This window comes from Gopherus flavomarginatus, chromosome 4, assembly GCF_025201925.1.
Source record: "Gopherus flavomarginatus isolate rGopFla2 chromosome 4, rGopFla2.mat.asm, whole genome shotgun sequence".
Taxonomy (NCBI): Eukaryota; Metazoa; Chordata; order Testudines; family Testudinidae; genus Gopherus; species Gopherus flavomarginatus.
In genome coordinates, this window is record NC_066620.1 from 57,658,130 (window position 1) to 57,671,462 (window position 13,333).

Here is a 13,333-nt window from a genome sequence, read left to right on the forward strand (position 1 = left end):
TCTGCTCTGCGTCCTAGACCTGTCCAGTAGACTAGTTTTCCTTTCAAAGAAGGCAGAGTAAACCTGAAGCAAAGCAGATGGCCCACTTCAAAGTTTAGACTAGTAGATCTGCTGAAGAGTTCCTGTAGCTACATAGTGTTCTTTCCCCACATTTCCTTTCAGCTTGTACTCTCAACAGAAGATGTGCTGGAGACAAGAAGACTGCACCTAGGATGATCTAAAAGAGAGGTACCAGTTACACTGCCAGTGGTTGGGAAACGGCTGCAGAAGGGAGTCTAGGGGCTTGGCTACACTGACGCTTTACTGCACTGCAACTTTCTCACTCGGGTGTGAAAAAACACCCCCCTGAGCGCAGCAGGTTACAGCGCTGCAAAGTGCCAGTATAAACACTGCCCCGGGGCTGGGAGCGCGGCTCCCAGTGCTGTAAGCTAATCCCTATGGGGAGGTGGAGTATGTGCAGCACTGGGAGCGCTCTCTCCCAGCGCTGGCACTGCGACCACACACACTTCAAAGCGTTGCCGCGGGAGCGCTCTTGCGGCAGCGCTATGCAGCTCTAAGTGTAGCCATATGCTGAGACATGCTACAGAACAGAGGCAGGGCAAGAGAGACAAAATGTTGAACAGTGAAGGGGAACCTCTAGGGTGACCGTACCTCACAGGTTAATGGGAATTAACAGCACATCATCTTCCAGCTGCCTTATTGGCGCCCTCATGCTGAAACGGGAATGCTTGAGGTTTCAGTAACAGAGGGTGTGAAGTATGTGGTCTGTTGCTGGGAACTTGCCTGGAATCACAGTCTTCCTGGAAGCAGAGGTGTAGACTGCCTTAAAGCTTGAGGAATCTTTCCTGCAGCGTGTGCATAGAACACTATGAATTAACTGGAATTTAATGCTGACTAGAAGTAAATTCCTTCCCTGAACTTCGGTCTCTCCTTGCATGTATTATACATGCTTGGTTCTGCTGAGCTTAGTGTTTTATTGAGGCTATTAAATGCTAGAAACTTCCAGTGGAGTTATTCTAGCTGTAATTGGTTTCTGAGCAACTCACCACAAAGTACAGGTGCTGTTTTTTTTATTGTATTAAAATATTTTCAGGACTGATGATTTATTTTGTTTACTTTTTTGAGGGGTGAGTTTAGTGCTCAGGAAGCTGTGGAATCGATGCCAATGGCTAGATTTGTGCTGTGCAAAGCTGTCGCATGCAGATGATCAGTCTGTCCTGCAGTTCAGCACACTGTATAGTGCTTGCAGTGTACAACATGACCATACCCAGAGCACATGCTGCTAGAGGGGAAAATAACTTTCACCTTCAGAGCTTGGAAAGCTGTGCAGAGCAGTAGCAAACTGTTCTGCATCCATCAGCTTTGTTATGTCAGTTGCTCAGTGAGCGCATTCCTTTTGAACGGACCTGCTTTCAGAGTGGCTCATGTTTTCATTTCAGTTTGTAGCATAATGGGAACTAGCAAGCACCTGGCACATGTCTAAAACAATACACTAGTAGAGAAGAAAGCTGTAGGCTGTAGCCTTGAAATTACTTATATGCCTCGGTAAAACATAGTTGACAGTTACACTTCATATTTTGACACCAGCAAACTTCCCCTGCCCCCTCCAGGGGTGCTGAGCAGCTTCATCTCCTGTTGACTTCTCTGGGAGCTCTGGATGCTCAGCACCTCTGAAAATCAGCCTGGAAGCGTATGGATTTTGTTATAGAAGGCTCTCGACTATTCAGAGGTAAACAGTCAGGTAGTGTAGGCCTAAAACCACAGCCTTTGGGATGGGTGGGTATGTAGAAGTTTGGAAAAACAAATATTAATGGATTTTCTTGAAATTCGTGTCTTGTTGGGTCTAATCAATCCTTTGCAGTATGTGTAGGCTTGGCAGGATTCAATTTTTATTTAAGATTTTTTTTATTTTTTTAATATTTACAGTTGCTGGAAATTAAGTGGGTGTAGGATTGGGGGTTGCGGTTAAGGTTAGGGCAGTATTGGTAGCGAGGCTGCAGGCTGCTCCTGGGGGCTCCCTGCATGGTCGAGGGGCCCAAGACACCTGGGGCGCAAGATGCGGGTCTGGGCATGGCAAAGCAGAGACCCCCCAGCCAGGGATGCAAGAAGGAGGAGGATGAGAGCCATCCCTGGGTGCTGCTGAACAGTTCCTGCTCAGGGATGGCTCCCACACTCCTGGCTGCTGAGTGAGTGAGCAGGGCCTTCATGGTGGAGCTGCAGAGGGCTCTCTGTATTTGGCTGGTGACATCAGATCCCTGCAAGCACAAGGGATAGGCAAAAGGGGAAAGGGCAGCCTGTGCTCTTGGCATGGCAGAGCAGAATCCTAGGGCCATGAGGAGAAGGAGGAGGAGGACCTAGCCATTCAGCACCAAGATGGCCTCCCCTGCGGCGGGTGCTTTTTTACCTCACTGTCCTGGCTGGGGGTCTCTGCTCTGCTGGGCCAGGACCGTAGCCGTGCACCTGCAGGGTTCCAGTGTCACTGGCCTTGCAGAAGCTCACAGAGCCCATTGCTGTCCAGCTGTCACAGGAATGAGGGAGTGTGCCATGACAGCCAGGACTCTCCGCACTGCAGCAAGGCCAGTGACACCTGATCCCTTCAGGAGCAAGGAGGGGAGGCTGCACTCCCACCAACTGTTACTAGTCAATATCTTTTTGTCGATTCCATCTGTCAGCTGAGCTAGATGTTTACCCACATCTATCTATTTAGATCAAATCTTGCCAAGCCTAAATATTTGCAATATTTGTTAGTTCACAAGAAGGTTAAGGGGAAGGTGACCAATCTCTTTATTGTGTGAGCTGAGAAATACCTTAAAGAGCCCATAAACAATGAATGCTAAATGAGTTTAGTGAAAAAGGAACTGTAGTGTTTTTAAAATAAAGCTCAAACTAGTCCTTAGTATAATTCTGTTGCAGTCAGTAGAGTTACACACCAGCAATGAATTAGGCCTATGCTCTTAATTTTTTAATTTTGCAACTTTACAGTAAATAACACAGGAAGGGGAATAGAGAGAGACCTGAAACTGTGAAAACTTCAAAGATTAAAAAAAGTGCTCTGTGTAAGCCTTAAGGACCAGTGAAATGCATCAGTTCTTGAGGAGGGGACTGCCTGATGTGTTCTTCATGGGAATAAAAGCCTTCAAGTTATTTAAAATATTTTTACTAGCTTGTTGTCTGGCTTGTTTGCTTTTTCTTGATGAATGGAGTGGGTTTGCAGTACAGTCAGTTACTGTCTTTGCAGATTTTGTTGCTGTATAGCAACAATCAAAGCAGCAGGATCCCACCCACCCCAAGGGCACTTTCTTCCCTCCCCCCTGTTTAGACCAGTTTTGTATATTGTCTTATTCCCTGTTACAGTTCCAAATAGTTCATTTTATCAGCAGACCTGCTGTGGAGTTGTTGCACTGAATTTCAGTATAATGCTCACAGGACAATAACTCAGATTCAGACCACCATAGTGATGCTGATAGCCTTAAAGTCTTTAGGGGCTGGAGTATAAATACAGCCAAGGCTTAAGCTTGCCTAAGACTAGTGGGTTTTTTTTCTTCTCCTCCTGTTTTGAGCAGTTGTTGGCTGACACTTGTTACTTTTCTGCTAGAAAATCCCAGGAATTTTCCAATTTTGAAGTGCTACTTTTAACGAACTCCTTTTTAATCCCTTGCTCTATACAGTGCAAATCCTTGCAGCCTCTTCACGGGGTGAATTGTTGCTTTGTAGTTTTTAAATATGGATTAGAATCTCTTTTTAGGCTGAGGGCTGAAGAGCACTAGGCCAGATTCTGATTTCAGTTGTAATATTGTAAAGCAAAAATTCTTCTAAGTGTGCTAGATTTGCTTCTGATTAACACTGGTAACTGAGATAGAATCTGGTCCGTAGTCTTTCATTTGAGTGGGATGCTGTAGAGACCGATTAGACTAGAGCCAAACTAGTTCAGAATTGCAGTAACAATAAAACAGAGCTCTGAATAGGAGTGTTGCCAACAGATCTGATGCTGAATGAGCTGTATCTTGGAGCTTAATATCAGCACTCATTCACAACCTAGAAAATTGCCTTTTGGTGAGGACTCTTTGCTCTCTTTAAGTGTTCCTGTCTGATTCTTTTTGCTTGCTACTGTTAGTTCTGTAATATAGTGCTTGCTATTGTATGTGTGTCACCTACAGATGGAGGAATTTTTCTAGGAAAGGTTTTATAATCAGAAAGTGCTGATTCATCAAGGAAGTTTTTCAGGTCCACATTGGGAAGGAGGCCGTAGCCAATAGCTCCTTCCTGTCTTGGACCTCAGAAACCTTCCCAATGAATAGGTTTTTTTTTTAAATCGGAAAATGCCTTTTCTAGAAAAATTCCTCCATCTGTAGCTGGGAGACCCAGGTTGGAGTGTATGCTCTGTCTGATTCAGAGGTGTCTTTTTGTTTGTGGTTTCTCTTGTGCAAAAACTTTGAAAGGTCCCCATCTTGTTCCAGTATGGAATGAAAACAAATTCTGGAACCATCATTTTTCATGAAATAGAATTCTTGTTTTCTGCCCATTGCTAGCGCCTGCAGTCTACTGGATGGAGTCTGACATGTTTGAGTGTCGTCTTGTCCTTCAGTGGCTCTAACCCAGTGTTCCCTCTAATTTTTCCCATGCATGTGCGGAATGAACTTTATGTGCATCAATATGGAGATAATGTGTGACACATCACCTCCATATTGGTGCACATAATAAAACTCCTGTGGCAGGGGTGAGTCCAAGGGGTTTGGAATGTGGGAGGGGGCTCTGGGCTGGGGGTGCTCTTCTGTGGGACCGGAGATGAGGAGTTTGGGGTTCAGGAGGGTGCTCCGGGGCTACAGCTGGGAGAGAGGACTCCCACCAGCTCTTCCCAGAGCAGCACCTGGGCTGAGGGGGAGAGGTGCCTCTCTCTGCAGTGGCAGCTCTGGGTCTGGGGCCCGCCTCTCCCCCGGCTGTGGCAGGTCTGGGCCGGGGCTGGGTTGGGAGAGAGGGACTGGAAGGGTTGCCCCTCCCCCAGCTGTGGCAGGTCCCAGCCAGGTGGGTCCCTGAGTGCCTGCGCGGCTGCACAGCTTACTGGGAACTTGGGCTCTAACCTTTATTGTCAAGTTGTGTCCAATAAGGTATATGTTTTGTTGTGGGAGCAAAACAGCCTTGATTATTCCCTGCTATCAACTGCTGAGGCTATATGGCTACACAGTTATTCAGCATGAGCAAGGTTATTGGTCCTGTAACTAATTATCTGAGAGATTTATTACTGTTGATAGCTTCAAAATCCTTACCTTTTAAAAAAACATGTTGAGATCCCCTAAAAGATGCTTTTAAGTAAAGAGTTTTATTGTTTAACTTGCATGCTTCATATATTGTTAAATCTCCATACAAGAGGTTGAAAGTTCAGTTTGAAAGTGAACTGCCTTATCAGAATAAAATATGTAAACAGAAATGAAATCACTCAAAGAAAAATAGTCACTGCTGGTTAATTTTTAATAATAAGCCACTGTAACATCACTGGAGCTGCTTGTGGCAATGCCTAACCTTGCACTGGGTATTTAGGTTGTGGAGAAGTTGATGTCTGAGATAAAGGTGGAGCTATGTTCTGGGTGGAGAGTACGTATGCTATCAGTTAAAATCTTACGGGGAGTTAGAATTAATTGGGAGGAAGGGGAGAGAGACCCATTATGCCAAGAGTGTCATCTGGTTTGGGCCCATGCTTGTTAAACTGGCATCACAGAACTCTTCTTGTTTTTGATACACAAGTGCCCTCCCATCTCCAAGCACCACCATATTAGTTGTCCTTGTGTGTCTGTACATATGTTGCTTGGCTGTTTTGTATCAGTGCATTATGGGATACTATCTCAGGGTGCTCAGCAGGGGCTACAGTCCTTGGAGGACATGCATATGGAACATATGCTAGCAGTATGGGGGCAGTACATTCTGGGATATCCTGATGTGCAGAGCTGAGATGTAGGGCTGGCTGGCTTGGGTACCTTAACACCACTGGGGTCCTGATTTAACCAGGAAATTAAATGTTACAGCCTGAAAGAATGAAGGAAGGAAGCCAGCCTATACCCCTAGCAAAGGTAGTGCGTGGTTATCACTGTAGCTCTTGGATTCCCATTCAACTTTTATGGGGGGAGCACTGATTTAAGTGCTGCACAAGCTGAGGAGACAGTTACTGTGCAGGTGGCATTCATCGATTCCAAGGCCCAGAAGGGACTACTCTAATCATCTCAGCCTGACCTCCTACATCAGTGGTTTTCAGACTTTTTCTGGTGACCCAGATGAAGAAAATTGTTGATGTCCGTCATCCAGTGGAGCTGGGGATAAGGGGTTTGGGTGTGGGAGGGGCTCAGGGCTGAGGCAGAGGGTTGGAGGGTGGGGCTGAGGCCTGGGGGGTGGTGCTGGGAAAGAGGGGCTCAGGGTGTGGGAGGGAGCTCATGACTGGGGCGGGAGGTTGGGATGCAAGAGGGGGTCTGAGCTAGGGGTGCAGGCTCTGGGATGGGGTCAGGGTTGAGGGGTTTGGAGTTCAAGAGGTGGCTTTGAGTATGGGGGGTGGTGCTCAGGACTGGGGCAGGCAGTTGGGGCATGGGCTTACCTCAGGTGGCTCCTTGGTCAGCGGCACAGCGGGGTGATAAGGCAGGCTTTCTGCATGTCCTAGCCCCGTGGACAGGAGGTGGCCAGGCAGCTCCACCCCCCCCCCCCCCCCCAGTTCTTGGCCAATAGGAGTGCAGAGCCGATGCTTGGGTGTGGGCAGTGCATGGAGCCCTGTGACCCCCTCGCCTAGGAGCCAGAACCTGCTGGTGGCCACTTCTGGGTCGCAGCGTAGTGTCGGAACAGGTAGGAACCAGCCTGCCTTAGCCATGCAGCACCGCCAATGGAACTTTTAACGGCCCAGTTGGCGTTTTGACCTAGTGCCTTACGTTCATTTCATGGCCCAGTACTGGGTTGCAACCTGCAGTTTGAAAATCACTGTCCTATATAACATAGGCCAGACCTTGTTGTTAAACCACATTGATGGCTTGGGCGCAATTGGCATTTAGACCCAACAGTGTAGCTATCTGCTTATGAGTGTGATTAGTGGTTTTATTATGTAGATTTGGCTTAAGCCTCTGCCTGTACTATTGAAACTTCGCTAGCAACCTCTGCGTCTGAACATGTTTGCAATTTTCTTGACAAGTGTGCATGGGAGGATTTTTCTTTCCTGAGAACTGTGCTGTCAAAAGCAGTATTGTAACCTGCCTTCCCAAATAGACTTCTTCCAGGGTGACTTTTTAAAGCTTTGTCACAACTGGAGCGTGGAACCCTACTGCTTCACTCTTTTGCAGCATGCTTGTGAGCTGAGTGTTTTAGAACTTTTTCGTCAATAATAATGTAGCCTTGACATGCCAGAGTGAATTAAGAGATCTAGGAGAATGGTGGGTTAGTGTTGAATTGTTAGCTTATACTATCATAAAAGCCAGACTCTTCTAATCAAGTTACTTTGTACATTTATAAATGCTAAAATCTTGTCTCCCCTATTTGTAGGAAAAGCTGATATTTCTGCAGTCCATGCAGTCAGGGCTGATTTCAAAAGAGCTACCTCTCAGTATCCTCTGAATGTATCAAATGGCTTAAGCATACACAGATGGCATGTTTGTGCTCATTCACCACTGACTTGTTTGTTTTTTCTCTTGTTTTAAAGGACTAGCTGTTGGTCTTGGCATTGGGGCCTTGGCAGAAGTTGCAAAGAAGAGCCTTAGACATGAAGAACGCAATGGTGAGCTCTCTGGTGTGCTTGTTTTGAACAGAAAACCTAATTGCTTTCTCTCTTAGGCATTCTCTACTGTGTAGAAGAATAAAATCCTGTGAGGTCTCCAAACGTTGTGATTGTGATGCAGTATGTTAGGAGTGGAGTGGTTTTTTCACCCAGTTTCTTTTGGTTGAGTTAATTTCTTTTTAACCTCATAAGGCCCATCTAAATACAGTTGTACTGCTTTACTAACTTGCCTTTTATGGACACAGTTCTATGCGTGTAAAGGTGCTTCAACTGATATAGCTCGTTCCATAAGGAAAGGGGAGTAAGCTCTACTGGTCTAACTATTCAGGTCTAAAAAAAACAAAAACCCCACACCCCTAAGTGAAATACTTATACCAGTACAAGCAGCAAAGAATCCTGCTAGAACAGGGCCTCATCCTCCCTGATTGAACTGACCTCGTTATCTCTACCTTGCTTGCTAGCATATATATACCTGCCCCTGGAAATTTTCATTACATGCATCTGAGGAAGTGGGTATTCACCCACGAAAGCTCATGCTCCAAAACGTCTGTTAGTCCATAAAGTGCCACAGGATTCTTTGCTGCTTTTACAGATCCAGACTAACACGGCTACCCCTCTGATACTATACCAGTACAAAAACTGAGAGTAGATCAGGCCTTAGTATCTGAAACCTTGTGGTGTTAGTGGTTGAAGTAATAAAGATTTGCTTGACCTTCAGCAATATTCTACCTATTTGATACTCAAGTGATGACTGCTATAAAAAACCCATGGGGAAAATAATTTATTCAGACACTAAATTGGCATTTCACTTCTTTCAGTATCTTTCTCTTGACTGTTCTGTAGACGTGCACAAAGAAAAGGCTATGTGCCATACAAGCAGGTTTATACCAGACTTTGCATTTGTCTTCCTTATCTCACCCCCCCAATTTAAGATAAGGGATGCTGTTTCTGGGTATGTCTCCTTTTGGTCTGAACTAACATGTTTACTGCTTTTCTGCACCTGTATTCTAGTTGGGAGAGATCCAACCCCACATAATGGTAGGGAGCAGCTAGTGCAATCATTTGTACTGAGGCGTGGAAGATAGATATGAACATGATCTTTTTTCCTACTCTGGGAAAAAGCAGCTTACTCGGGGTTTGTGGCTGGGTAAATGTTCTTGTTCTGTTTCCTATCCACAAAAGCTTGGCTCAGATGCAGGATCACTTTCCATGAAGTTCCTGCCTGCCACCCAATATCCCTCCTGTTATGTTTGACTTGACACAACGCGGGTCTTGGTACCACACAGGTTAACAGAGAGTTTATAGTGTAGTCAGTGTTGGAGCTGAGCATTTTTCTGGCTCTTGCCCTTTGGTTCTGACCACCATCCTTGAAATCCTGGCTTTTGTAAACGGAGGCTCGGTATTCCTAAAAGAAAATGGGAGTCTGCTTAGATATAGAATGCTGATGAAGTTGTGGCAGGCACTTCTGTCTCTGGGCCACCCCCTATAGGTCTCTGTGTTCATCTGCGTAGGGCAGCATGCAACATGAACCTGCAGGCCAAGGAGATGGTGGAATCAGAGGACGTGGTGGTGGACGTTTTGGCCCCAGAAGATCCGTCGAGGGTGGGCCTGCCCCTCATCAAGACCATCCAGACCAATGCCAAAACCATCTGGCAGACCCCGGCCTCCATTTCCCCTATGGCCGAGGGGTTCGAACATGAATACTTTGTCCCCTCACAGGGGTACAACTATTTGTTCATGCACCTGCAGCCATACTCGCTGGTGGTTGCGACTGTGAATGAGAAGGAGAGGGACGGGCAGCTGGCCCCAGCGCCCAAGTCGAAGGATGCCAAGCAGCTGGACTTGTTTGCCAGCAGGCACTCCTGAGCCACAACAACTTTAACTCCTGGAACTCCATGCTGAAGTTCAAGGAGTTTGTGCCTCCTGAGTCCAGGGAGGAGTTTGGGGCTCTTGTTGACGAGGGCAAGATGGTGGCATGGACCTCTTTACAGGCCTCACTGGATGCTTCAGAGTCAACTGCGTGTACCTTGTCCTTGGGGATTGCCATGAGGCACACCTCCTAGCTGCAAGCCTCTGGCCTGCACCTGGAGGTTCAGCAGATGCTGCAGGACCTGCCCTTTTACAGGGAGGGCCTGTTAGCGGAGCAGATTGACTCTAGGCTGTATAGCCTTAAGGACTCGAGGGCGAGCCTGGGTATGCACACCCCAGCGGAAGCACTTCAAGCCCCAATAGCCACAGCAGCGCTCCTACCCTCGGCTGCAGCAGGACTTTTACAGGTGGCAGGGGCGGAGTGGCAGGAGCAAGCCCTCCAGCCCCCCATCTGGACAAAGCCAGGGCCCGACCAAGCCATAGTCAGGATCCAGACAGGCCTTTTGAAGGGACACCCGAGGACAGCATACCAGACTTATCTGTGGATCCTTCCTTGTCCTTTTTGAATCGTTTATCCCACTTTCACTGTGCATGGTCCCAAAATAACTTCGGACTGCTGGGTCCTTCGCATGGTAGAAGTGAGATACTCCCTCCAGTTCTGTTTCTTCCCACCCTCCCACCCCCCTTCCTATCCCTCTTCAGGGACCCTTCTCACGAGCAATTCAGGAGGTTCAGGTGCTCCACACCCTGGGGATGGTAGAGGAGGTCCCATCGGAAATAAGGGGCGAGGGGTTTTACTCCCGATATTTCCTAAGGCCAAAGAGGGCCTCTTGCCCATTCTGGACCTGCGCGGGCTCAACAAGTTCATGGTAAAGTTCTGCATGGTCTCCCTGGGCACCATTATACCTTCCCTGAATCCTGGAGACGGTATGCTGCCCTCGACATAAGATTATAAAATATCAGGGTTGGAAGGGACCTCAGGAGGTCAACTTGTCCAAGCCCCTGCTCAAAGCAGGACCAGTTCCCAGCTAAATCATCCCATGAAGGATGTTTACTTCCACATAGTGATTCGTCTGGCACACAGGTGCTTCCTGCACTTTGTGGTCAACCGTTAACATTACCAATTTATGGCCCTTCCATTCAGCTTTTCCATCCCCTCGAGTGTTCACCAAGTGTATGTCGGTCGTGGATTCCTTCCTCCCATTGACGGCAGGTGCAGGTGTATCCCTACCTCAACTGGTTGCTTCGGGTCTGCACCAGAGAGCAGGTGCAATTCCATCTCCGCCTGATCAGATATACGTTCCAATGGCTGGGTCTCCTCCTCAATGTTGCGAAGTTGACCCTGGAACCAACCTAGAGATAGAGTTCATCAGGGTGGACCTAGACTCAGTTCAGGCATGGGCCTTCCTACCGAACTCCCATTTCCAGCCTATCGGGAGCATCATTCAAGGCCTTCAACGATTCCCGACCTCGACAGCAAGGGGATGCTTGAGTCTCCTTGTCCACTTGACTTTGTGTGCGTACATGACCCGTCACACCAGGCTCTGGCTCCAGCCACAACAAGCATGGCACACCTTGGTCTCACACTCGGGGTGTGACAGCCTAAATTTGGTGGTCACTGTCCTGGAGCAGGTCCTCACCTTCCTCCGCTGGTGGCTCGACCCCTGAGTGGTATACGAGGGAGTCCCCTTCCACAGCCCCCAGCCTTCCTTGTCCCTGGTCATGGATGCGTCAGCTATGGGGTGGGGTGCACATCTGGGGAACCTTCAGACTTGGGGCATGTGGTCTCAGTCCGAGCTATCCCTCCATATCAACGTCAGGGAGCTGATGGCGGTGCGCCTTGCTTGCCAGGCCTTCCAGGTGCAACTGCACAGTCATTGTGTGGCAGTTCTCACGGACAACACCGGAGCCATGTTCTACATCTGTAAACAAGAGGGAGCCCATTCCTCCCCTCTCTGCCAGGAAACCATTCCCAGATGTGGGAATTCTGCATATCTCACTCCATTCATCTGGTTGCATCCTTTCTTTCCGGGCTCCAGAATGCACTGACGGACCGCCTCAGCAGGTACTTCCACTCTCACAAGTGGTCTCTCTGACTAGATGTCGCCCACCCCATCTTCCAAAAGTGAGGGTTTCCCCAGGTCAACCTGTTTGCCACCTGCAGTGACAGGAAGTGCCCAGCATTCTGCTTCTTCCAGGGTCACAGCCTGGGATTCCTGCTTCCTTGGACGGGTTGCTTGCTCTACGCCTTTTCTCCATTCCCTCATGTGCACAAAGTCCTGTTCAAGATCCTCAGGGACGGGGTGAGGGTCATTCTGGTAGCTCCAGCATGGCCTTGCCAGCATTGGTAAACTACATTGTTAGAGCTGTCGGTGGACATTTCAGTCACATTGCTTCTCCTTCCAGACTTGATCACTCGGGACCATGGCTGCGTCTGTCATCCTGACCTGTGGTCCCTCCACCTCGTGGCTTGGAAGCTGCATGGTTGAACCCCTTCTGTGTTCAGACCTAGTCAGGCAGGTCCTGCTGGACAGCAGGAAGCCCTCTATAGAACCACGTGTCTGGTGAAGTAGAAACAGTTTTCGTGTTGGTGTGACCATTGCTGCGGATGCCCCTTCCAGGTGCCGGTACCACTCATTTTGGAGTACCTCTTGCATCTGAAATAGCAAGGCCTGGCAGTGCCCTCCGTGTGGGTTCACCTTGCTGCCATCTCGGCCTTCCACCTGGGTGCATCTGGCCGCTCTGTCTTCGCTAACCCTATGGTTGATCACTTTCTCAAAGACGTGGACAGTCTCTATCCTCAGGTCCGGCAGCCTGTCCCTACATGGGACCTTAACCTGGTCCTTTCGAGCTTTATGGGGCCACCATTCGAACTGCTGGTCACATGCTCCCTCCTGTATCTTTCCTGGAAGACAGCTTTCCTGGTCACCATTACATTGGTGAGATGCATCTCTGAACTGAAGGCCCTTACCTCGAAGCTGCTCTATATGGCCTTCCACAAGGATAAGGTACCACTCAGGCTGGATGCGCCCTTTCTCCCCAAGGTGGTGTCGGCTTTTCACACTGGCCAGGACATTTTCTTGCCTGTCTTTTACCCAAAACCTCTTGCTGGTCCCTGAGAACAGCAACTGCATTCCCTCGATGTCTGTAGAGCCCTAGCTTTCTACATCGAGCGCACTAAGCCGTTCAGGAAATCAACCCAGCTCTTCATTATGGTGGCGGACTGGTTGAAGGGTCTTCCAGTGTCCTCTCAAAGAATTGCTTCCTGAATCACGTCCTGCATCCGCACTTGCTATGAGCTGGCAGAGGTGCCAACCCCAGTTCTTACCGCGCACTCCACTAGGGCCCAGGCCTCGTCAGCGGTGTTCCTGGCCGAGGTACTGATCCAAGAGATCTGCAGGGTAGCGACTTGGTCTTCGGTGCATACCTTCGCTGCGCCATTCCAGGGGGCTGCACAGCCGACTCAACGAATGCTGTAGAGGAAATCTTTCTGATGGCCATGCACACCTAATTGGAATGGATATAAGCAACATATCTCGAAGAACAACAGTTACAAGGGTGCGTAACCATTTTTTGAGTTTACAATCTGGAAGACAAGATGCAGCAAGTGGGGCGCAATGAGTGGAAGAAACGGGGGAGAGGTTGAGGATTACAGTAATAGGAAATCATAGTTAGGTAGCTTTGCACTGTAGCTAGTCCTGTATGGATTCAGTTCAGTTAAATATT

General features: G+C 48.3%; 2 protein-coding genes across 5 annotated transcripts in view; both read left to right on the plus strand.

The window, feature by feature from the left end:
- Positions 1-13,333, plus strand: part of XDH (xanthine dehydrogenase) — an 855,537-nt gene that overhangs the window by 284,133 nt on the left and 558,071 nt on the right. The gene's annotated exons all lie outside the window — the stretch shown is intronic.
- COQ8A (coenzyme Q8A) overlaps positions 1-13,333 on the plus strand; it is a 160,865-nt gene that overhangs the window by 115,380 nt on the left and 32,152 nt on the right. For all 4 annotated transcript variants that reach the window (XM_050948539.1, XM_050948538.1, XM_050948540.1 and 1 more), the window contains one exon: positions 7,664-7,738. In XM_050948539.1, coding sequence (XP_050804496.1) covers positions 7,664-7,738 — 75 coding nt within the window. The remainder of the gene's footprint in view (positions 1-7,663; positions 7,739-13,333) is intronic.